At 41.4% G+C, this 26,713-nt stretch overlaps 1 protein-coding gene across 3 annotated transcripts in view; it reads right to left on the minus strand.

Moving 5' to 3' along the window:
- LOC103302098 (integrator complex subunit 6-like) overlaps positions 1-23,813 on the minus strand; it is a 68,535-nt gene extending 44,722 nt beyond the window's left edge. For 2 of the 3 annotated variants that reach the window (XM_028135985.2, XM_008159131.3), the window contains exons 1-2: positions 23,703-23,813; positions 23,484-23,561 (exon numbers count right to left, since the gene is read on the minus strand). In XM_028135985.2, coding sequence (XP_027991786.1) covers positions 23,484-23,561; positions 23,703-23,813 — 189 coding nt within the window. Of the gene's footprint in view, positions 1-23,483 lie in introns of all 3 variants that reach the window. The other variant, XM_054728869.1, reaches the window with a different exon arrangement.
- Positions 23,814-26,713: the final 2,900 nt, after the last annotated feature.

Raw genomic sequence — 26,713 nt, forward strand, 5'->3', positions numbered from 1 at the left:
ATAGAGAGGAGGTTGCAGATAAAAGAAGTATTTCAGAGGTGGAGTCAAGGATTTAGTATATAATTAGAGGGAAAAAAGGGTCATACATTAAGTTGAGGTTTCTAGTTAGGCAAACCTGTAAATGGTGGGGTCCTTCTCCCAGAAGTCACTTTATAAAGTTGACTTTACTTCCCACACTGTAAACTTAAGAGTTATATCTATAACAAGTGTTGAATTCCTGTAAGCCACAGATAGTTCAAGTCACAATTAAAGAAAAATTAGTGACCTACTTGATTTGGTAAAGGGCTGGGATAAGATTTGCATATCACTTAAGCAAGCACCCTATAACTCATCACTCTCCTATATAATAAAAGCCTAATATGCTAAGTGTCCAGTTGTCCATTCAACCAATTAAAGCATAATATGCTAATGATATGCTAAGGCTGCTCAACCGCTCGCTATGATGTGCACTAACCACCAGGGGGCAGACGGTCCCTCCCCAGCTGGCCAACCTCCCACGTCTCTCCCCTGCCCTGATTGTGCACCGGTGGGGTCCCTCAGCCTGGCCTGCACTCTCTCACAATCTGGGACCCCTCGGGAGATGTCAGAGAGCCAGTTTCGGCCCGATCCCGCAGGCCAGGCCGAGGGACCCCACTGGTGCACGAATTCATGCACCAGGCCTCTAGTTTAAACTAATGTGTTCTCTGATTGTGTAGTCTTACTAACCAACCTGTCAAAATAATTGCTCTTTAAAATTTCCCTTATAAAATGGATTGAAAACATTTTACAAATCACTTCTCCACTTAAATCACTGGTGTTCTGTTTTTAGGTCAATTCCAATTCTTTGCAATGAAGTGGGTGAATCTGAATGAAATCAGAAAGCTTCTCCTAACTCAGTACTACAAGGCATATGGGCTACACTTAGTACCCAAAGCAATAAACTTTTTGGTAGCAAGAGAAGAACTAAGTGGTCCTAAATCCATTCCTCAGAATACTGAAGTTGGGGGCGGGGCGCAAAGATTAATTTAAATAATTAGGGAACCTTATTAATGTGACAAATTTGTTTCAAAAAAATCATTATGGCCCTAGCCAGTTTGGCTCAGTGGATAGAGCATCAACCTACAGATCGAAGGGTCCTGGGTTCAATTCAGGTCAAGGGCATGTTCCTTGGTTGCAGGCTCCTCCCCACCCGGGTCGGAGCTCATGCAGGAGGCAATTAATCAATGCTTTTTTTCTGTCTGTTCCTCTCTCTTCCACTCTCTCTAAAAATCAATGGAAAAATATCCGTGGGTGAGGATTAAAGAATGAATGAAATAAAAAGTATAAAAGTCTTCAAAAAGATCATTATGAAGAGCTAGTGGGAGGAAGCATATGTTTATATTCTTCTTTCATTGCTTAAAGTTGCTTTTTTCCCCACAAATGAATTGAGGACAGCCCATTTATCTTCTTAATATAGTATTTTATTTTTAATTTACTCCAAAGATATCTTACTCTCATGTCAGTAAAAACTTTACTCCTGGTAGTAACCTCCCTACATTCTCATGGAGCTTTGCAACTTACAAAGCACTTTCACACTTCACATTTGCTTGGCGCAAACCAATAAAAGAGGCATGGTATTATCATCCCTATTTTGTTTTAACCAGGAAGAAGTAAGATTTGGGTATGTCTTGTTTATGGAGGTGACATTGGTAGGGACTCACACGCTACAAGTGCACTAACATAGTAGCCTTTAGCCACATATAGCTACTAAGCACTTGAAACATGAATAGTCTGATTTGATATGTGATATAAGTGTAAAATACACATGGGATTTTGAGGGCTTGGAACAGAAGAGAATGAAAATATATTTTATTTTTATATTGATTATACTTTGAAATGACAATGTTTTAAATATTTTCAGTTAAATAAAATATATTACTATAAGTTTTACCTGTTTCTTTTTACTTTTTATTGTGCTACTAGAAAATTTTCAATTTTGTGTATGGCTGGTATCATATATCCATCGGCCAGAGATGTTCTAGAGGGACTTGGGGGTCAGTTAGGAAACCTTGGCCTTGCTTTGACAGACAATAGACTCATTACAGATTCCAAGGCAGAGGGAAACAGGATCAAAGCAGCGTCTCAGGAAGGTCAGGCTGGCAGGGACATATAAGATATACTGGAGAAGGAGAAGCTATATCAGGAAAAAGAGGCTAGGAGTAATTAAATAGCAGTAATCCAGGCCAGAGGGAATCAGGGCCTGAGTTAGAATGGGAATGAAGAGGAAGAGGTTAACTGAGAAACATTTCAAACAAATAAGATAGGACTCAGTGACAGACAACGAGCCTAAAGGAGAGGGAGTAAAAGATGATTACAAAACTTCTAGCCTGGAAAACCTAAAGAATGGAGGTTTAGGACAAAGGAGTAGCCTGGGATGGGTGAAATCCTAAAGAGGAGTTTATTGTATTCAAGTTTTAAAGTTTCCCAGAAGTAAAATGATGGTGATGATAATGATGGTGATGATAAATAATAACCATAGGTAATATTTATCAGTGCCTATGTGTCAGTAATTCATTTATGCCACGCATTGGCATTTTATATGTATCCTTCTCATCTGAGCCTTATAACCCTATTACTATTTCCATTTTATAGATGAGCACACTGAAGCTCAGAGAGGATAAGCAACTTGTGCAAGTAAAACAACTAGTAAATGATACAGCCAGGATTTGAACCCAGGTAACCTGAGAGCCCACCAATTTAAACCGCTGTACTAGAGATTCTACTATGTATTCCACATATTCATGTCATAGACATGTTTCCTTATATTAGCTTAAAAGTTTGTAACTTTAACAGAAGTTCCAAATTTATTTAATATAAGCCTACTTTTCCTGATGCCTAAATGCAGACCAATTGGGTATGGGAACAGTAGATCAGGACTTGGAAAACCCTAGTCCAGTGATGGCGAACCTATGACATGCATGTCAGCACTTACACGCGTAGCCATTTCTGATGACACGCGGCCGCCTGCTGAGGATGAAACATTTGCTGCTCCTGAGGATGAAACATTTGCGACTAGAGTCTTGGAGTTAGTTTTTTCCTCAAAGTGACACACTACCCGAGTTATGCTCAGTTTTTTGGTGAAGTTTGACACACCAAGCTCAAAAGGTTGCCCATCACTGCCCTAGTCTATTCCTGGCTGTAACTACCAAAGCAAGTAAAGCAAGTAAGTCGTTTACTTCTTACTGGGGCTGTTTCTGACCTTCTTCATCCTTATTTCCATCTACGTATTTTTCCATGTATAAGACGCTATTTTTTTCTAAAATTGTTAGACTGAAAATAGAGGGGTGTTTTATATAAGGAAGTCAGGGGAAGAGGGAGCCATACAGTGAGTAGCTGCCCATATCTTGTCAAACAGGCTTCCTTCAATCACGGGCCTTATTGCTATGGATGTCAGCTGATGCCATAATTGGAGGTGGAGGTGGAGAGTGCGCAAATGCAACATGGACCAGAGCGGTCTGAGCACATGAAGATGTCAAAAAACAAAAAGATAAATACTGGTAAGCGATTGTCTTACTCTGCAAAATTCAAATTGAATATAATCAGCTATGCAAAAGAGCATGGAAACAGAGCTGCAGAGAGACAATCTGGACCTCCCTCCACTGAGTGTACTAGTATGATCAGACAGTGGAGAAAACAGGACCAACAACTCCTTAAGATGCCAAAAAAGAAGACGGCCTTAAGAGGAAAACCAGCAAAATGTTTAAAATATTGATTTCTTAATTTTGGGTTGGGAAAGTGTGTGTGTGGTGGTGGTGGGGGGGGGGCTTATACACGGGGGCGTCTTATATGTGGGAAAATATGGTACTTATCTGAGGGGTGGGTTTGGCAACAGGAAACTGGCATGCTCCCTCTAGGCCTGTTGCTGAAGCTTTTTCTGACTTTCTGATCTGCTCTCTGACATATGGTGCTTAAGGGGTAGGCTCTGTCCCTCCAAAAGACCTATAGGGGAGGTCTGTCAATATGTGAACTATTTGAAAGCTTTTGAGAATATACATCTAGGCTATATCCTCTAGTCTAGCTTTTAACAAGAATAAAACTGTTATTTAGAACTCTGGCTGGCTCCTGTGTCTTATTTCCCCATTGGTTTCAGTGAAGGAGGGAAAGGTGGGATTGTCATTTAGTTGGTCCCCCAAACCTCAACATCCCATTACTTGTCCTTCCTGAACTTCATCCCATTTTGGCTAGACCATTTTTCTGATTAATTTATTTATATTTCTTGTTTTTTTAAAATAGAAGAACACTTTCCTCCACTAAAAACTTGCCAGGAAGTATAAACAAGTAAAAGAGATAAAAGCCAATCAACTGTCCTTGAAGGGGATGTGGGAGTGGTGTTAGGGCCAGTGGTGTTCTGAAAACTGCTGCTCTTTCTCTAAAGGTCACTTGTAATCCTCTTTCAAAACACAAATGATCTGGTCAGACTTGGTATAAAGTGCAGATTTAATGAACATGCTATTAACTTACCCATCCAAGGTAACTGAAAAACATATTTAGGGCAGCTGCGTCTAACTTTCCACTAGAGAAATGCCTCTTTAAATTGGCTGTTTGTAAATCAGAAATTAATCGAATAATTAAAATTCTTTGGGATGATAGCTATTGAAAGAGAATGGCAATGAATGTTTTCAAAGAGCAAAAATAATCCTTCTATAGTATAGATGGTCACAAGCCAGGCTCTCTCACACAGCAACCTCTCACTGCAAGGCACCACTTACTATGTCCCTTTGACTTGGTGCAGAGCCAGTGCACTGACCCATTTGGGGCACACAAACCCAAAAGTCTATTTGGACAGTAGTTTCAGTTCAGTCCAAGTCTTCCTAGCCTGTTAGCAAGCCCTGAATAAAAAGCCTTGCTGGAATCTTAGAGACAATACATGTTGCTCCTTCTGTTAGACCCAAAGGAAATGAAATCAGCCTGATAATATTTGCCCTTTGCTATCCCATACAGAGGGCCATCCTGGACCTTGAGCTCTTCTTCTAGGTGGTTACAAACTAGATAATTAACGGATTTGAGTATTTTCCCAGATGTCGCAAGTTAAAGCCAAAGAGTCTAAATTTAGTAGGGCCAGCAATTCTCTTGTTGAAAGATAAACTACTTTTCTTTTTCCATCTGCTCTCTACAAGGTTGGGGGAAATATGTTCTGTAACAACCCAGACAATTTGAAAAATCAACCTCAACAGCATTTTTCAACCAACTTAATATCTTCTCCAACTTAACACTGTATCATCGTTGTCACCACAGACTGCTCTTTTGTTGGTAAACCAACCAGTGAAACAGAATGAGATGAAAAATAAGAAGCCCTGCTTTTCCCATCAACTCTGTCTCCTGAGGACACAAATAACTTTTCCCTTGGCTTTATATGGAATATCTGTGTGAGTTAAAGCTTTTGAACTTGAAGAATTTCCTTTTCACAATTCAAACGAACCCTAATTCTGATAGATATAAGGCAAGGTTTACTTGTCCCCTTAGGTAAACAAAACACTGTGAGAGTTGAGTCACTTTAAAATATTCAAAAGTCTTTTAAAATTGTTTACAGCTAGCACACCTATAAAGGAAGTTTTTAAAATTGTGAAATGCACCGTAGGAAGATGCCATATCATTAAAAGAATGGAATTATCTTGCTTCTTGTATCTCCTTTTCAAACTCTTTTCTCACATTATATTTTCTGACCCTACTTGATGTAATTTTTCCTTAATACTCTAATAATTTGGTCTCATTTCACTTTTTTGTGATTTTCTCACTTGACTCAGGTACTGATACACTCCTAGGTTCAAAGGAGGCATTCTATTATTTTTTTTATGCATACTAATATAGCTTTTCTTATAAAATTACTTGTTTTTTAAAATCCAGTTCTCTTGGATTCCTTTATTCCAAAATTTACTTTCCCAGGGGCACTTTTTAGTGTCCTGAACTTTCAAAAATGCTCAAAGTCCATTTTATTTGATTGTATCAAATCTCTCCCTGAGAACTCTTGATTGCTATCATTCTTTGGTTCAATCCACCAATTTTCCTGAACATGCTTCAGGAAATACTTCCAGTCAAAATTACATGAAATAATTATAGCTTACTTGAATCTTCTACTTTTAAAAAAAAGTTCTTAAGAAATTTACTCCCTACTATATTGCAAAAACTTATTTGACACTCTGTGGCTTGCAGAATTATTTTTATTCAGCAGATGGTTAAAGACTTTCATGACCACATATTTTAAAATAAACTGGGAAATCTGAAATTAATATAATATTGTACGTCAACTGTAATTGAAAAATAAAATCTAAAAAATAAACAGGGCAAATAAAAAATTCAATTTGATTCTACTGACACAAAGTTTACCATTTTGTGTTACCTGTCTTTGTAAAATACCTAGTATGATTTTTAAGTAGATAAAAAATCATAAGGATTATTCTAAAATATCTGCAAAATGCATTTATGAATTTTCAATTCTTACCACAGGGAATTAGGATAAGATTATGAAATAACACACCTCTCTGAGTTCACTTGAAAGCATGACAAGATCAAAAGAAATTTGATCTTCACCAGAGGATGCTAACATGTAGAAACTGAATTTCAGAAACTATTCTGCTTTCTTCTGGAATCAATTGCACTGTTACTGAAGGAAAAATACCTTAGAGTTGCAAAGAATTTGCCAAACACGTTCAGATAAAAATGTCAAGTTTCTTCTCTCACTCTCACACCATTTAAGTGGTAGCTACTGACCAATTATTTGTTACCAGAAAAAAAATGCTATTGTGCAGATCATGTGTTCAATTATTCAGAATTTTGGACTCTGATGAGACATTTTTATGAAGACATACACAAAATTAAAATTTTAAAAGGTGATCTTGGAAAAAATACACAAAGATAGGAGTGACACTAAGCCACTCAAACATTGCAGAAAGAGCTAAACAGAAGAGATAGCAGAAAGGCCATTCATTACTTTCTAAGGATTATATAGCATCTCTTTCCTCCTGACTAATTTTTTAAAAATAATTCTCAAAAGAAGTTTATGAACTGTTTTTTTTTTTTAATATCAGAATCATTGTTAAAAATCCCAACCGATATACAAGGCTAGTCCATCTCTTCACCAAACTCTCAGTTCTACCATTCAGAGGTAATAATTTCCAGACTCTGTCCTGAATATTAAACTGTTAGCAGCAAAAATAAGGAACAACAATAAGATGGAGTGACATTTACGGATTTAACCAGTGTGAGATACATTGCATTAAGCATGTAGGAATTGTTTTCTAAAATTTAAAGCAATTTTGAAATCAACCTAAATGCCAATGCCTCAATTATTCAACTTCCTGCCTTTCAGTTATACAATTCTCTCTAGTACTTTTTTGCAAGGAAGTGTTAATAATCTAGTCCAATCCCTTCATTTTACAGATAAGAAAACTGTCATCTAAAATAAGGTGAAGTGAATTGCCCTGGGTCATGTAGCTATCTAATCAGTAGCAGACCCTGGTCTCTTGCCTTCCAAGCCCAGCACTCTTTACAGAGCTGCTAAAGCAATAGAACTTGCCAGATTTACATGATGTGTGGATGGTGTGATCTACCAGATAAGCTGTACTATGACCACTTTTTAAAAATCTGATTTTTCTAAAAAATACCTAGACTTAAACAGAACTTCTAACATACAGTTCAGAAGCATCATTGTGAAATGGAGTTTACAATGTCTATACACATATGTAATCTTTAAGAAAAAATGGATAAATGGTAATGGAAAGAAACTTGACTTGGGGTGGTAAACACGCACTATTTCAAAAAGAAAAGAAAAATGGCCCTGACCGGTGTTGCAAGTGGTTAAAGTAAGCATGTCAAACTTTTGGACCACGGGCCACATGCAGCTCACAACGAATATTTTTGCAGCCCAGCCAATATAACGGTATGTAAGAAACGTTTTAATAAAATTTTGTAACTTAATTTTTACAATATCCTGTTATACATAGTTATTAATAATGAACTACAACATTTGCTAATGACTGATTACTATAATCGTGTTGCATTCATTTCCCTTACACGCCTCATGTGCAGCTGCACCATTTCTCTCCACTAATACTAGCAGCGAATATTTTAGCAGCCAATTGCCAGGTCATTAGTCTGGGACTGACTTGTTTGGTGTGCGCAACAGGAAATATTTCGCTCTCAGAGAACAAGAAAAAATAGGTTTATTTGCGTTACACTTATTAATTCAGTGTCTGGTAAGTTAATGTTCAAGACAAGTATTATTTTTTTATTAAAATGTTCTGTTATTTTATGTTAACGATTACTCATTTATTTCAGCCCTTTGTATTCAGCATGTCTCTACTAGTATGGAAATAAACCTACGTTTCTATGAAAGTTGAAGTTTTTGTTTTTTTGTGGCCCACATAAACTTAAACCTTGTTTATCTGGCCCGTGTTAGCCTTTGAGTTTGACATGCTTGGATTAGAGCTTCAGCCGGAGCACTGAAGGGTGGCGGGGAGCGGTTTGTTTCTCATCAAGGGCTAGTACCTGGGTTGCAGTTCTTTCCCTGCTCCCTCTCCCCCACACCCTGTTGGGGTAAGTGCAGAAGGCAACCAGTCCATGTGTCTCTCTCACATCTATGTTTCTCTCTTTCTCCCCCTCCCTCCCACTCTCTCTGAAAAGCAATGGAAAAAATATCCTCAAAAAAAGAAAAAATATCCTCAAGTGAGGATTAAAAAGAAAAATGGAGAGCTTTGCTCCTCATATTTTTAACATTCTCCTACAAGAAATAAAAAAGAGGGACTCCTACCAAAACAAAACAAAAAAGAGGGATTCCCATCTTTCTAATGCCGCGTCTGTATTAAAGTCTAGATATTCTCCCTAGAATCCTATTACTATTGTCTAATTATGTGGGTTTCCTTCTGTAGAGAATGCAAAGAGAGATTAGGGCTTCTGATTAAACAGAAGTGCCTCCAGGCAACTTCAGGCCAATCTAAATCAAAATGTTTTGGTCTAGTTCCGGCTAATCAACCACTAAAGGTCATAACCAGCTCCCTCCCTCTTCCTTCAGCAACTCCTCATCATTAAAATAGCACCTCCCCCTCAAGTCACACTCTTAATGGAATGCTTTCAGTTTGCAAGTTCTCCTCCCCCAGGCCTCCAGCTCTTCTGGATTTGTATTTCCTCTTCCTTTTATTAATCAGTGTTCTAAGGGCTGGCATCAGGAAGGAAGAGACAAATTCACAGGGTGGGAAAGACAGGTCTGGCTGAATCACAGGGATCCTTTGATAAAATGATGGGAAATGTTTATATAGACACTAGAGGCCCAGTGCACGAAATTCAGGTCCGTAGGCCTGACCGGCGATCAAAGCCAGAGTGTCTGGCATGGAAGGACAGGTCCAAGCTGACCTCTGGGCCCTGGGCAGCACCTGGGCCCCCAGGCACGCCCCCCTCCCCATGAGTCATTAGGATGGCAGCCCAGCCCCTGCTACAGCTGCTGGTCACCATCTGCGGGGAAATCAGCAGGGCGATGGGGCCCCGCTCACACCCGCCTTGGCCTGGTGCCACCTGCTCACTTGCTCCGCCATCCCACCTAGTCTTGCTCTTGTTGGCGCCCATCGGGTGCCAGCAGTGCCTCCACTGCCACCCGCTGCCAGTGCCATGTCGCCAATGCCCGCCATGTTCTGTGCCACCCCCTGGTGGTCAGCTCAATCATAGTGAGTGGTCAAACTCCCAGTCAAGGGGACAATTTGCATATTAGGCTTTTATTATATAGAATATGGAGCAGATCCCAGAGAGCTCAGAATGGCATTCATAGGTGTAGGCAGTCTTCGATGGCTTGGGAGGGGGGTTGTGATTTGATAAAACTAGCGTTTTAAGAAAGTTAACAGTTGGTGTGGGTAGAGTGTAGGAATTTGGGAGGTACTTGGGAGAGGCACATATAAGACTGATATAGTAGTCAAAGCATAAAAGGTCAGGACCCAGACTCAAGTGATAGCCCCAGAAATTGAGTTGAAGCAACATATATAAGTAAGAGATATTTCAAAGAGATGACAGGTGGGCCTTAGAACAAGATGCAAGGATAGGATCTATGGGTGACTAAAAGATGGGGAATATAGACGTGTTAACTATGTATGAGCTGATGGCAGGATAGATAGCCAGGTGTAGATGTTCTGTAGTCAGCTAGAGATGCCTGGGTGAGAAACTTAAGATGGAGAGGCAACATTGTAGAACTAGCATGTCAAACTCAAAGGCTAACATGGGCCAGATAAACAAGGTTTAAGTTTATGTGGGCCACGAAAAAACAAAAACTTCAATTTTCATAGAAACGTAGGTTTATTTCCATACTAGTAGAGACATGCTGAATACAAAGGGCTGAAATAAATGAGTAATCGTTAACATAAAATAACAGAACATTTTAATAAAAGAATATTTTTCTTGAACATTAACTTACCAGACACTGAATTAATAAGCGTAACGCAAATAAACCTATTTTTCTTGTTCTCTGAAAGCAAAATATTTCCTGTTGCGCACACCAAACAAGTCAGTCCAAGACTAATGGCTTTGGCAATCTGCTGCTAAAATATTCACTGCTAGTATTAGTGGAGATAAATTGTGTGGCTGCACATGAGGCGCATAAGGGAAAATGAATGCAACACAATTATAGTAATCAGTCATTAGGGAACGTTGTAGTTCGTCATTAATAATTATGTATAACAGGATATTGTAAAAATTAAGTTACAAAATTTTATTAAAACGTTTCTTACCTACCATTATATTGGCTGGGCTGCAAAAATATTCATTGTGGGCCACATGCGGCCCGCGGGCCACGAGTTTGACATGCTTGAAGTAGAAGGGCTACTTGAAACCATGAATGAGGCAGGATACATTCCACAAGGGAAAGAATTAGGAAGATAGGGGAAAGATTTATCAGAGAAAGGGGTGGAGAAACAGAATAGAGGAGGTGATAAGTTTCTGGAAGGAAGGAAGGAGTATTAACAGTTTCAAATGTAGTCAAGGGCAAAGAGAATAAACATTAGTAAATTGGCCCAAGGAGCTATATAATAAATCCAAAGACCTTAATAAACCATATTTACTTTTCTCACTAGTACTGTTCCTTACTTGCACACACATAAATGTTTCAAGTCTTTTGTTCAATAGCATTCAAGTCCAGAGTTTGGCTCTTGGTACTAAGTTTACTGGACTACTCAAACTTCAGGGCAGGATATAAATAATGAAAGAGTAACTGCCATTAAGGAATAATCTAATCAGGTGAATATAGTTTGAGATGCAGAACTCTACTTTTTCTACAACATCTGGCACATTAGCACAAAAGTCTTCTGGTTAAGCCCCCAGTGGCTGATTTGGCAGCATCTCCATTCTTTCTCTGAAATGTACCCCTTACCAACCTAATTAAGCAGAAAGGAAAAAAAGCTATCTGGCTATGGCAGGGGAGTGGCTTGAGGAGAATAGGAGATCTGGATGAAATGAAGACTGCACCATTAGGTGAGGCACAGGCTGATACATAAAACTCTGCAAAGGTGGTATTGTGCATTCAGGGCTTTCACAAAATCACTTCTGATTCCCCTACAGATTGTGGATTAAGATAAACTAAATGGTTACTGTGGAGTACATTGAATGTCTTTCTTTTCCCTACTAGAAAAATATTTATCATGAGATTGATAAAGTGAAGATGGCAAATCAGTTTTTGGAGGCCACTGTGATAGCGAAGGATTATCCTGTTGCTTTTTCAGGCTTCGCACCATCTTTCCTATAGTTCTATTCATTTTAGGTCCCACTCCTCAAACTTCACTCCCAAAATATACATACTATCTCAAGTTCCATCAGCTAAGAGTTCCAACAATTCCACATCTGTCCCTAAGTAGAGGCATAACTGTGAGACATCAAAGGCCAAAGTGTTTAACAAATGCACTATGATATTCACCTAAGTAGTCAGAAAAATAATAAAAATGGTAACATTGGGATAATAAACTTTATTCATTGAGTGCTTGCTATAATACCAAAATTCATTGAGTGCTTGCTATAATACCAAACACTGTTATATCAAAAGCAACTATAAAAAACAGCAAGACAATTCTTAAAAACATGCCTCCAGGGCATCCTATATAATAAAAGGCTAATATGCAAATTGTCCCCTCTACCAGGAGTTCAACCAGGAGTTCCATCACGGGGCAGGGCCAGCCAACAAACCATCTGCAGCCCCTCCCCCTGGCCGGTCCCACCCCGGATAGGCCCCCCCACCCCGATCGGGATCAGGGCCAGCCGGCCAACCTCCCACATGACCTCACTGGCCTGGCCCCATTGGCCCTGATTGTGGTGGGTTGGCCGGACCCCACCCATGCATGAATTCGTGCACCAGGCCTCTAGTATATCATAAAGAGAAAATACCAGTGAGAAGTTATTAAAAGGAATGTTGTACCATGATTGATAGTGGCTCATTACTTAAGACTCTGGAATAGAGACAGACCTGGGTTACTATTCAGCTGTGTTACTTAACCTCTCTGGGCCCCGGTTTCCTTGTCTGCTAAATGGAGATAATAATAGTACCTACAACGTAGGATTGTTGAGAAGATAAATGAAATATGCACTTCATATTCATTGGCACACTGCCCTGTGCATAAGTATTACTCAATAAATGTCAGCTACTATCATCATTAGAAAGCTATTATATTATTGTTCATTATTACAAGGAAGTACATATAAGTCAAATCATATTGGTAAAAGCTAAATAACACCCTTGACTATAAGATGGGTTTTAGGAGGACCCAAAACTAGGGCATAAAATGGTTCTACCTCCTATGCATGCTATTCATCAGCACATCTCTACTTTCACTCAGCCTCAGAATTAAACACCAATATTATTCCCTAAATGGGAGCCATTACAGTAACAAAAAAAATCACACAGTCACTTCTGCAATCCCCATTAAGAGGACTAAGTTCAGAGAAAGTAATAATCATGTTGTGTGGATCTGGACCTTTCCCATTCTTTTAATGCGACTGATGACTTCCCATTATATAAGACAAGGTCTCTGCTAGGGAACATCAAGAAAACCTTCAATAAGAGCAGTGATACAAACTCCTCTTTGTTTTACAGGTTTTACATTATGCCAAGCTGGATAATTTATCCTTTAGTGTACTTTTTAAAAAACTATATTTTATTGATTTTTTACAGAGAGGAAGGGAGAGGATAGAGAGTTAGAAACATTGATGAGAGAGAAACATCGATCAGCTGCCTCCTGCACACCCCCTACTGGGGATGTGCCCGCAGCCAAGGTACATGCCCTTGACCAGAATCGAACCTGGGACCCTTCAGTCCAAAGGCCGACGCTCTATCCACTGAGCCAAACCGGTTAGGGCTAGTTTACTTTTCTTGATGAATACTGCTCCTGGGAATTCTTGAGCCAAGTAGTTATGTAATTCTAATAAGAGATATGCTAAATATTTCTATTAACACTGAAATCATGGAACATTTTTAGTGCTACTGGTGAGCACATATTACAAACAGAATTCTGAATTACTGTAGTTACATTAGGAGCTCACATGTATCTTTAATTGTACTTAGCCCAGGAAAAAAAATTCTAACCCAACCAGTTGGATCACCAACTATATCCAAGGTCCTAGCAACCAAACTGGCTTTAAATACAACCAAGAATGGGATGCTTTCATATTTTTGCTCCAGGACCAAGGGTTATCAACCCATCAACTCTGAATTGTATGATAACCTTTTATGCACAAATGAGTCTAATATGTCACAGTTCATTTGAACAGAACTGTGAGAGAAAGGATCCCCCTTCAGAAGTAATTTCTAGGATATGAACATCATAAATTTTTTAAGAAAGCATATAGTCCAACACATCTGTCTAATAGAAATATAATGCAAGCCACATATGTAATTTTATATTTTCACGTAGCCACATTAAAAATAGAAACAAACAGGTGAAATTAATATATTTTACTTCACCTAATATGTAAAAATACTATTTAAACTTGTGATCAATTAGAAATTGTTAATTATATACTAGAGGCCCGGTGCATGAAATTCGTGCATGGGGTGGGGTGTCCCTCAGCCCGGCCTGCACCCTCTCTAATCTGGGACCCCTCGAAGGATGTCCTACTGTCAGTTTACAGGGATTGGGCCTAAACCAGCAGTCAGACATCCTTCTCGCAATCCGGGACTGCTGGTTCCTAACCGCTCACCTACCTGCCTGCCTGCCTGATTGCCCCTAACCACTTTGCCTGCTGGCCTGCTCGACCCCTACTTTCCCCTGCCACTGGCCTGCTTGCCCCCAAATGCCCCCTGCCAGCCTGATCACCCCCAACTGCCCCCATGCCAGTGTGCTTGCCCCCAACTACCTCCCCTGCTGGCCTGCTCGCCCCCAACTGCCCCCTGCTGACCTGATCATCCCCAACTGACCCCCAATGACAGCCTGCTCGCCCCCAACTGGCCCCCCTGCTGTTATGCTCACCCCCAACTTCCCCCTCTGCCAGCCTGATCACCTCCAATGGCCCTCCCCACCAGCCTGCTCACCCACAACTGCCGTCCCATCCTGGTCTGATCATCCACAACTGCCCTCCCCTCTTGGCCTCTAACCGCCTCTACCTCGGCCCCGCCACCATGGCTTTGTCCAGAAAAATGTCCGGAAGGTCTCCTGGAAGGTCTCCCAGTCTAATTAGTATATTACCCTTTTATTAGTATAGATAGAGTCCTGGTGCATGGGTGGGGGCTGGCTGGTTTGCCCTGAAGGGTGTCCCAGATCAGGGTGGGTGTTCCCTTGGGGCATGGTGCAGCCTGGGCGAGGGGCCTGTGGTGGTTTGCAGGCTGGCCATTCCCCCATGGGGTGAGGTTCCTTGCTGGGGGTGTGTGGCCAGCCTGGGTGAGGGGCAGAGGGCTGTTTTCAAGCTGGCCACACCCCCTTCAGGGTGGGGGTCCCTGCTGAGGTGCCTGGCCAGCCTGGGTGAGGGGCTGATGGCTGTTTGCAGGTTGGCCACACCCCCCAGCGGGGACTCTTATTCCATGGGGCGTGGCCAGCCTGGGTGAGGGGCTGAGGGCCGTTTTCAGGCTGGCCACACCCGCTTCAGGGTGGGGGTCCCCACTGGGGTGCCTGGCCAGCCTGGGTGAGAGGCTGATGGCTGTTTGCAAGCTGGCCAGGCCCCCCAGTGGGGACCCTCACCCCATGGGGGTGTGGCCAGCTTGGGTAAGGGGCTTTTTTTCTTTCTTTCTTTCTTTCTTTCTTTTTTTCTTTCTTTCTTTTCTTTCTTTCTTTCTTTCTTTCTTTTTCTTTCTTTCTTTCTTTTTTTCAGCACCTCCTTGAGCAGAGGCCAGGGCCAGCTGGAAGCAGGTATCTGGGATTTATTTATCTTCTATAATTGAAACTTTGTAGCCTTGAGTGGAGGCCAGGGCTGGCCAGGACGGGTGGGAAACTTGGCTTCCTCCATCGCTGCGGGCAACCCAAGCCTCCTGCTCACTCCAGCTCTGTTGCTGCTGCCATGTTTGTTGGGTTAATTTGCATACTCGCTCCTGATTGGCTGTGGGTGTAGCAGAGTCATGGTTAATTTGCATGTTTCTCTTTTATTAGTGTAGATTTTACTGAGTCTTCAAAATCTAGTGCTTAATTTACACTTACAACATAATCTTGATTCAGACTAGTTGCCTTTCGAGTGCTCAATGACCACTCGTGGCTAGTGGATGCTGTACCAAACAGTGTAAATACAGCCTAATCTAAAGTATGAATGACTGGTATATTTGAAGAGCCATGCCCACCCTCACTGCCACCTCAGCCTTTCACCCTCTTTGATGGAGCCCTTATAATGTCCCCATCCCCTCACTGGGACCACTAGCCCACCAGAGTTTTGAGGAAGAGGGGGAAGGATGTGTTATTAACAAATCACCTTGGAAACCCAAACAATAACAAACACAATAGTTATATGGCTAAGTGACATTAAGGGTTAAAAATAGCTCACCATTAGCCCCACCCCCCGCCCCTGCACATGTGGGTGGCAACCAATGAAAGTATCTCCTCTCTCTCTCTCCCTCCTACCCTTTTTTTCTCTCTCTCTAAAAATCAATGGAAAAAATATCCTCAGGTGAGGATTTAAAAAAAGCTTTCCTGGGGAGAAAGATCTGGGAACCTAATCACCATGTAGAACATTGTATCCAGGAGAGAGTACATTCCAAACTTCCAATATGCAAACACAGAAACTGCCTGGATCTCTCATTTAAACTCTTAGTGAAGGCCATGTTCACCAGGAGCTTTTCATTTAAGGACCTAAACTAGTGGGTTTCCTTATTCAACCCAGTCTCTCCCCAGCCTTGCCATCCCCCCATAGGAAGGGTCCTTCAAACCTGCCTTTCTCTGAAAAGTACATTTCTCCCTGAGATGTGGAACAGCTGTAATGTTGGGCCACTTTGAAATGAAGAAACCTGTCTCCTGAGTCATTCTAATTATCTTCCTGAAGTGAAGGCAAACTGAAAAGCACAATTATTTGCCTTTTCCTTACATGTGGCCCTGACCTTCTGCCATCCCTCCCACTCTAATCCCTAACTCGAGGCCAAAAGCTGTCAAGTGGCCAGCACTAATGCAATACTAGGCAATTCCAACTACATCTTTTGGGTTTTCCCCATCTTTAATTCTTCCCTCTCCCCAGCCCGCCTCAATATTTGCTTCTATGTAATAACCAAACAATTACATAGACAGCAAGCCTTGCCCTATTTCTCTTAAATCCATCCATAGCCCTTTATCCCGGGAGAAGTGTATAAACTATAGCTTGTAGGTTTCAAAGCTCTTTTGTGATCCAGTCTCAACCAGTTACAATCTTGACTAGATAAACGGAATTCTCAGTGGGTCCTGTCCATCCTCCCTCCCCACCTCCAATCTGTTGGTTCAGAGTCCACTGTTCTTGAAATATCTTCCACCTTAATCCACATCTGGTCACCTTTCTTCAATGACTATTCTCAAGACCCTTGATGAGTAGGACTATTTTACTATTCTGATTTCCCCTTGGGCCAGGTCTTTCCTGTTATCATTTTAAGCCCCTCTAATAAAGCGTGGTCCAGAGAGTGTGCTCAATAAACATATGGTAAATGAGTACTTAGAATGCTGTACAACCACTCTCAGACTTATCTACCAGAAACAGCATTTTGATCATATCACTACATTGCTGATAAACGTCAGACCAACAGTTATCAGTAGGGTAGAAAGAGATTGCCCAAATAAGCAAGAGGCATTTTATAGATTAACTAGAGGCCTGGTGCATGAAATTTGTGCACTAGTGGGGGGGGGGGTCCCTCAGCCCAGCCTGCACCCTCTCGCAGCCTGGGACCCCTCAGGGGAATGTCCACCTGCCAGGGATCAGGCCTAAGCCGGCAGTCAGACATCCCTCTCACAGTCTGGGACCCCTCGCTCCTTACCGCCTGCCTGCTCGCTGCTCCTTAGCACTGCCGTGGAGGTGGGAGAGGTTCCCACCACTGCCACTGTGCTTGCCAGCCGTGAGCCCGGCTTCTGGCTGAGGAGCACTCCCCCTGTGGGAGCACACTGACTATCAAGGGGCAGCTCCTGCGTTGAGCATCTGCCCACTGGTGGTCAGTGCTCATCATAGCGACTGGTCATTTTGGTTGTTCCGCTATAACAGCCACTTAGGCTTTTATTATATAGATGGAAATGTTCTGCATCTTAGTTACATGAATGTACTAAGATATAAAAATGCATCAAGTCATTAAGATTGATATATTTTACTGTATATTAATTATACTTCAGTAAACAAAAGAAAGGGGACACATATACACTGTTCTTATAAAAATATGATTCTACTATATTATAAAACTTGAACCTAAGTGAAAACTCTGGCTGTAATAAATATTAAACATATCAAATTGTTATGGGGATCACCCTCTGGAGAAGAGTAGTGAAAATGGGAGGGGAGGACTGGGTAGCTTTCACACTCATGTATTATGTGAAATCACTCCCTCCCCCAACCCCCCGCCAATTTATTGAGTACCCACTAAAATCTAGACACTCCTTAGGTACATGGGGTCAAATATAGAGAAGTGCAAATGTGTGCACTTAAAGAGCTCATATTAGGGATACATGAACACTATCACTATATAACATGCTAACTGCTATAGTTAAGGATTGGACAAAGTGTTAAGAAATCACAATGGGAGTTCTTACACTGTTTGGAGTAGGGATAGGGCAGAACAGGATGACTTTTGAGAATGTAGAATGATGAATTAAGGCATATCAGACTGACCATTGTGTCCCAGGCAGAGGGAACAACACATGCAATGGCACAGAAGGAAGAGGCAGAGTGAGTTGATGGCCTAATTTCTTATCATGGTTGGCACCTGAGGTCCAGAAGAGAAGAACGTGGGGAGACACTATTGAAAAAGTATGATAAAAGATTATGAAGGCCTTGGAGGCCAGGTTAAGGAGTTGGGTTTTTATTCTGAAATGTAATGGAAGGGTACTTAAAGATTTTTAGTAGGGAAATGACTTTCTATTTTACTTTACTGTATTTTAAGAATTATCAATTTAGTGGCATAAATATGGAGGAACTTCAGTATAATCATATTTTCTGTATCCATTTATCCATCAGTGGACACTTAGATTGTTGCCGTATCTTAACTATTGTAATTAATGCTGTAGTGAACAAGGGAGTACATATATCTTTCAAGTATGTGTTTTCATTTTCTTCAGATAAATACCCAGAAGTAGAATTGCTGGGTTGCATTGTAGTTCTATTGTGTGTGTGTGTGTGTGTGTGTGTGTGTGTGTGTGTGTGTGTGTAGTTCTATTTTTAATTTTCTAAGGAACTTCCATATTTTTTTTTCCATAGCGGCTGAACCAATTTACATTCCCACCAACAGTGCACAAGGGTGCCTTTTCTTCACAGCTTAGCCAACACATGTGTCTTTTTTATGATAGCCATTCTAACAGGTGTAAGGTGATATCTCATTGTGGTTTTGATTTGCAACCCTCTGATGACTAGTGATATTGAGCATCTTTTCATGTACCTGTTGGGCATCTGTATGTCCTCTTTAAAAAATGTCTATTCAGATCCTTTGCCCATTTATTTTATCCAATTGTTTTTTTTGCTATTGATTAAGTTGTATGAGCTCTTTGTATATTTTGGATATTAATCCCTTATCAGATATATGACTTGTAAATATTTCCTCCCATTCAGTAGATGGCCTTTTAATTTTGTTGATGGTTTATGTACCCTTTTATTATTTCAAAATAACTATCATCATATGCTTCAAATGGCCAACGAGGAAGGTGAAAAGGAAGCAAGATCACAAAAGAAAACAATTCATTATATAAGTCAATACACTGCCTTTGTGGCATTTTAAGTTTTAATTGCCCCTTCCATTCTCTCAGGTTGCTCTCACAGGCCATGTTGCTACTGTTTCACCCAAAAGCACTTCTTTGCCTTCCAACCACAATTAAATACTCCCCTAAAAGTAGCTCCTTTTCCAAATAACACCCATAAAATATACTCAAGGGCATATGAAAACGTTATATTTTAGTTAAAATACCAATAAATGTTAGGAGCCGAGATCATAAAAAAAGTTTACTTCTTAAATCTATAAGCCAAAATGCTACCTTTTACTGATACATGTTGACAAAGTCATGCAGATAACAGTAAGCAAAGTTTAAGGACTTGAAAAAGCAACACTTAAGGGAAAATTTCACTTTTTTCAAATGCTCTGTGTTTTCAAATTACAGACTTAGGCTGTTTCTTTGAAACAAGTCTTCCTATTTTAAAAAAATCCATGTGTTTTGCGATTTCTAGAAAAGTGACTTGCTTTTATGTTTAAATAGCATTTCTTCCAATCTAAATTAATTTTAAGAAACTAACTGCAAACATCAAACTATTTTGATTCTTTTTATTTTTTATTGAACTTATTGGGGTGATGGCTCACTTTCTTCTTGATGCCCTTAATTTACCCAGAGTCAGTAGTAGTGACAAGTTTACCTCTGCTATTCAGTGAATAGAAAGAAAGTTTGATTCATAGCAAAACAAAACATATGAGAAGACAGCAAAACCACTGACAAAACTATTAACTATTATACCAAAACCCCACTTTTAAAACCATGTTTTAGTCTTATGAGGATACACTGGAAATTTTAAAATATTAGTCTCATCCTAGCATACACTAAAGATACCATTGTATAAATGTAGTGTTAACATTTGTGACACTGTGCGTATAAAACTTGCCTGCAAAGCAACACTTGAAACAGATGTAGCACAAATGCTTAAATTTCATATGATTTTTATATGGTCCCCCCAATCAAACTTAATTCCATCCATCCAAAGCTGACTGCAAGTAACAGGTATGACTAATTTTAAAAGAGCATATATCCATGTCCTAAGGGGTGTGCAGCAAGAAGTTACTAAGTCCTAGGTGAAATACTATATTCACATACTCCACAGTATACATTAGTGAAAAGTTCCAGTCACAGTAACTTTTCACAACAAGATTTATTGTCAGAGCTTGTAAGTGGATATACTGGGAATAGTTCCATGCCTATTAGGGAAAAAATCTCCCAACTAAATGTACAACTTATGCCTGTAGCAACACTGACAGAATTGAATCATCTAGTAGGGAAAAAAAAACTTTCATTTTGCAGTGTTTACAGTTGAATATAACCAAGATCCCCAAAATTAAAAGCTATTTTGAGAAGAGATCAAAACAATTGCCCTCCAACCACAGAGAAATTGAAAAATACGTTTCACATTATTCTGCATAAAAATAAGCTACAAATCAAACCCTAACATCACTTTGCTGAAAAGACCTGAGGAACTAAGATGTCTGCCAACAATAAAAGGAAGAACTATTTGATAATCAGTGTGACAGAAAACAGATATTTATGGCTCCTAGCTATGAGCAAATGAAAGACTAGACTAAATTTTAAGAAAAATTCCCCAGCTGTTCTAAAATTTCAGAGCTTCCAAAATGGCTAGATCCTAACAGCTAAAGAACAAATAGTTACCACATGCTTCGGGGCAGGTTGGGGGTAAGCAGGAGGGAGTGGCTGAAAGAGACTCAGAAAAAGAAAACGCTCCCAAATGATGGCATGTCATTAGTAATTCAGGTATAGATAGCAACATGACAAGAGCATCATTAAGATCGTTAACTATTTCCTAGAACATGTAATTATCATGTAAGATTAAAATGAAAAACCTGAATAACCTTGGAAAAACATAAAGACTAAAAAGAAAATAATTTATGATTGGTAATTAAAGGTATTACAGAAAGTATCTTTCCATACCTACATAAGGAAAAAAGATCAAACTCAAATGGGAAGAAGGCTGTTTTTTACTTTAGGAAAAAATGAAGTATGTAAGATGGCAGGATAAAAAGAGCTATCAGATGAAATTTCCATTAAAAACAATATTCAACTTCCCCCCTCTGTTCACAGAACTATCTCGAGCCTCTAAAATACCATGGATAAATTACACAGCCACTAAATATTTTAAGTATGAAGACTATGTGGCAGCCCAGAAAAATTCATGGGACATTATAGGTAGAAAAAGCAGAACACAAAGTAATATGTACACTGTGATTACAATTCTAGGTAAAAAGTATGATGATGGTTGTTAAAGGGGGTGGTAGTGAGACTTTATTTTTCCTTTCCAAAGATTCTGTAAATATTGCCATGAAAGTTTTATGGGTCAAAACCCATTTTTACTTTAAAAAAATTTCTGGTGTCTGTATCTATGAGTTTGTTTATGTTTGTTCAAACCCCTTTTTAAATTATGGGTCTTGGCGTTCAGAAAAATGCTGAATAAGTGGTTCCTTTAAAGAAAAGAAAAGGCACATTGCTTTGTAGTGTATCCTTTAAGTGGCCACACTGTAAATGGTGGGTTATTATCTGTATCAGTACTCAAGGGGTGTAGACCTTCAGACTTAGGATGTACAAACATCTGCTCTTCTAAGTGGAAGAAATGGTCACACCCTTTTGGGAAAGACATTTTAAAAAAGATTATGGTATTTTGAAAGATGTCTACTTGCTCCATTTTTCTAAATAGATAAATCAAAAACCAAAAAGAAAGTATCAAAACCAGAAGTTTTTAAAGGGAACCTACTAATCAAACTGTTATTGGAAACTAAGAATTACAAAGTTAAAGCCTCCCTTTTTTGTCTATTATGTTTTCCCCTTTGGTTTTCTTTCTGAAAGAACACTTTCCTTGACCAACTATTCAGTTTGGTAGTTTCCGTTCTTATAAATACCATACTTGACTAAAACAAATTACAACACATCCAAATGGCATTTCCCCAACACTATTAAGATAATTCTAAGAAAATGAGGGAGTCCAGCAAAAGACTTCAAGGATTACGGTAATGTATTTTTTTAAGGTTCAATATACAAACAGGACTCTTACCCAGGTTGATTTAATAGTCTGAATTCAATTTCATCGGGTCACTGCAGGCAAAGCGATTCTTGATCTCCTCTCCGTTAGTAACATATATTAACTACCCCATGGAGGTGAAGTCCTCCCTACTTTTCTCCTGTAGGTCAGAATCCTTTGGATCAAATCATCCAATTTTACTATGATAACTGCGCTTAGTTGAGTCCTTCCTTTCTTTTCCACTGGACAAACCCCTACAAGGCTAACACAAACCTAACATGTTGTAAATAGGTAGGCTAGGTCCCTAAAAAGCTCTGCCTCCTGTGGGTTCCGACTGGGCATCTCCCCGCCCCACCCCCTCACGGCTAGTCTCAAATGGAACACTAACAGTAGCTAAGGTAACCAAACAATTAGGAAGAAGAAACGAAAAGAGTTTCTCTGGTCTGGGGGTTGAGAAGCTTGCTCAGAGGACAGATTTTCCATTGCGCGGGGTGGGTTAAAGACCACAGAAGTGCAAAAGCAGTACTCTAATCTTTGAAGGCCAGTGGCAGACGCTGCCACGCTCTCAGCAGGAAGGGGGTGGAGGGAGCAGGAGGAAAGTGGGAGGGAGGGGGGAGAGAGAAGCAGCAGCGGAGGGGGGTGGAAGAGGGGAAGCTGCGGGGAGCGGGAGTGGGGAGGAAGGAGGGGCCAGAGGTGGAGCCCGGGCTTCAGGGAAGCCCGCGCGGGCCAGAGCACCTGGGGCGGAGTCGCAGGCTCGCCCTTCCCCTTGGTCACAGTCGCGCGGGGTGCACCCCGAAGGGGCGGGTCTCTTCCCCTCCCACCTCTCCCTCCTTTCCATCTCAGCGGCGCCCACAGTCTCCCTCTCTGGCTCATACAAAAGCAAAATGTCCGCCATCTTCCATGGCCACTGCGGTCGCCGCCGCCACCGGTCAGGCTCTCCTGTGGTTTCTCCCCAGGGCTGCCCCTCCCCTGACCCCGGGCGCCAAAGAGGCTCTGAAACCACCGACAGCACCGCTCAGCCAGCCTTCTGCGCCTCCCGCCCCTCCCCACGTCCCTCCGGCGACGCAGGACGGCTCTGGCGGGGGCGAGGAAGGGAAGCTGCCCCAGCCCACTGGCTCCCATTCCTGGTCGCCTCACTCTCTTGATGGCCCCTTTACCTTGATGCAGTACGGGGGTTCGTCGTAGGTGACCAGCATGTACCTGTCTCCGCGGCTGGCTGGGTCCCGGGCGCGCAGCTGCGGGAGAGGGATGACAGAGGGGGCCCGCGAAGGGAAGGAGGGAGGAAAGGGCAACACAAACGTTACAGAAGCACCTAAATCCACCCCACCCCCACCCCCACGGGAGATCTTCCCATCTCTCCCCTCCCTTCCCTTTACCTTCAAAAATAACTCCACAGCACCTTTGGCAATGTCCAAATAGGAGGTGCCCAAGTCAGTGCGCTGGTTCATAGAGGCGGACGTGTCTATAAGGAACAGCAGGATGGGCATCTTCCTCCTCGCCCCTGGCTCTGTTCCCTGCTCTCCTGGCCCTCACTGCTGCGTGCTGCCACCCGAACCCTCAACTCTCGCAGAGCCAGGGCGAAGAGAGCCAGAGGAGAGAGGGAGATGAGACTGGACAGATGAAACTGCCCCTGGCCTCCTCTTTCTGCAGCCCCACCTCCTTTCCCTCCAAGGGAACTTGAAAGTGTTAGCGTGCGTAGCCCTCGGGGCCCTCCCCCTTCCTCTCTTCTGCCACCACTACTGCCGCCGCTGCCACAGACACTACTGCCCAAGCATCCGTCCACGCTCACTCTAGCGCTCGCCTCAGACTGAGAGCTATCTGTGTTCACCGACACACAACTTCTGTTCGCTCACCTACCACCGGCACCATGTGACCAGAACCTACGCCATTGGCTGCCAATTATGTTTATTTGCATATTCATTAGATGACAGCAAAGGGAGGGATTTGGGCGAACCCTGGGAGTTGAAGTTTGAACCCAGGCAGGGTGTCAGGGGAAATGTTAAGGACCCTTCTTTAAAGCCTTAGGAGGTGTTAGGATATTTCGGGGGTTGGATGGATTTTATCTTGCTCTTCAAAGATGATGACTCATTCCAAAGGAAGAGTGAATTTGAGCAACAGTTGTACAGAAGTACAGAAGCAGATGCTTAGATTGGCTGCACAGAAAACTTTTCTAACTTCAGTCCATCAATCCTGCTACTAGCTAAGACCAAAACATGTTAGAAACAGCAAACTTCATTCCTGGCAAGACCTACTCGCATTCCTTTAGCTCCCTCCCCACTCTTGATCAGTATTTATAACTTGGTTGCTGGCCTTGCATTCCACATATATCTACTTTGAAAGGAAACTAAAACTTAAACACAGTTACCTAAACTGGTCTTTTGTGTGCACAAGCTTCTTCAATTTCACTGATCTCTTTGAGGTATTGGCCTGCCGGGGATAAATCCACCCACTCTTGTATCTGCACAGCCTTTGCACATGGGAAGTTAGCCAAGATTCTCATTCAACTCACATTTATTGAGCACCTATAAGTACCAGGCAACAGCGTTAGCCTCGCTTAATCCTTGAAATGATTATAGTAGACAGCATTTTTCAGTAAAGGGATGAGGGATGTTCTCAGGTCTGACTCCAAGGAAAGGCTCAATAAGTGGCCAATCACCCTTGGCTGACTACTTTATGTAACATGATTTTTAAAAAGTCCTCATCCGAGGATACTTTTTCCATTGATCTTTAGAGAGAGAGAAAAAGAGAGGGAGGAGGGGGAGAGAGGGAGAAAAACACCAAACACATCGATGTGAGACAGACACATTGACCTGGGACGAACCTGCAACCAAGGTACATGTCCTTGACCTGCCCTTGACTGGGAATCAAACCTGAGACCTTTTGGTCCACAGGCCAACACTCTAACCACTGAGCAAAATCGGCTAAGGCAGTAACACCATTTTTAAAAATATATTTTTTATTTATTTTAGAGAGGAAGGGAGAAAGAGAGAGACGGAAACATCAATAATGAGAGAGAATCAACAATCACCTGCCTCTTGCATGCCCCACACTGGGGATTGAGCCTGCAACCCAGGCACGTGCCCTGACTGGGAATCGAACCATGACCTCCTGGTTCATAGGTTGATGCTCAACCACTGAGCCACACCTGCCGGACATGTAACACAATTTTTAAATGCAGAGGTGTGTATTCCTAGCAGGATGCTATGCATGATATGGAATTCTGACTTTCAATGACTTTATACCTTTATTGATACATTTCTTTATGTAATCTTTTTTATGTTCTTTGTATTATATATTATAGATATGTGCACACATTCAATAATAGTTTCAGAAAAATAAGATTTCAGAAAAGGCCACATGGCAGTATATGAATCAGGGGCAAATAAGTGATTAAAACAAAAAGTGCAATGAAAGCAATGGTCCAGTGGTCTAGAAGTTCAGAAGGTTTCATGGATGAGAGGGATGAGGCACAAAGAGGAAAGAGAGGGATTATAGGTTGGAAGGAATGGTGTAAACAAAAGTTCAGCCAGAGACAGTAATATGCATGCTGCATTTCAGAAAAGTCTGGTGGGATTCACCTGGTGGGAATTAATGGGGAAATAGACACTAGAAGTCCCCATTTCCATTTTCATACACATATTATTGGAGAAGGGTGGTGCCTACATGGGCTATGGTGCTATAAATTACAGGGCTAGTGGGGGTTGATGTGTCAGTTTTCTATTTCTGTGTAAATCAAAAACTGTACCATAAATTCTGCAGTTCAAAACAACATACTCATTTATTACCTTACAGTTGCTGTGAGTCAGGGGTCTGGGCATGGTGTAGCTGGATTCTCTGCTCAGTTGTACAAGACTTCAATCCAAGTGTCAGACAGGCTGTGTTTTCATCTGGAGGTTTGAATGGGAAAGAATCAGCTTCCAAGCCCATTCAGGGTTTTGGCAGAATTCACTTTCTTAGGGCTGCCTGCTGGCTCGGGGCCACCCTCCAGTATATCTGCAGCTTCGGTTTTGCAGCTTCAGTTCACTGCCATGTGACTCTCTCCATAGGTTTATTAATAGCAAGTTATTTGCTTATTCAGGGCCATCAGGACACTCACTTGCTCCAGTTTATGTAATTTGACTTAATCATGAGAAAGCCAGCCATCACCCTTGCCATATTCAATTGACTAGAAGCAAGCCACCAGTCTCACCCACACTCAGGAGAGAGGATTATACAGGATGTAACACCATGAGGTGGAGATCATGGGGCAATCTAATAATTTTGCCTAACATTAAGTGGGGATGGGATTAGTACCTGGAAACAAACTTTCTTGTTAAAGTCAACTCCAAGTAATACTATGCCACTTTCAGCCCATCAGATAAATGCATAGGGTTGATTGGTTGCTTAC

The sequence above is a fragment of the Eptesicus fuscus genome, chromosome 1, assembly GCF_027574615.1.
Source record: "Eptesicus fuscus isolate TK198812 chromosome 1, DD_ASM_mEF_20220401, whole genome shotgun sequence".
Classification (NCBI taxonomy): Eukaryota; Metazoa; Chordata; class Mammalia; order Chiroptera; family Vespertilionidae; genus Eptesicus; species Eptesicus fuscus.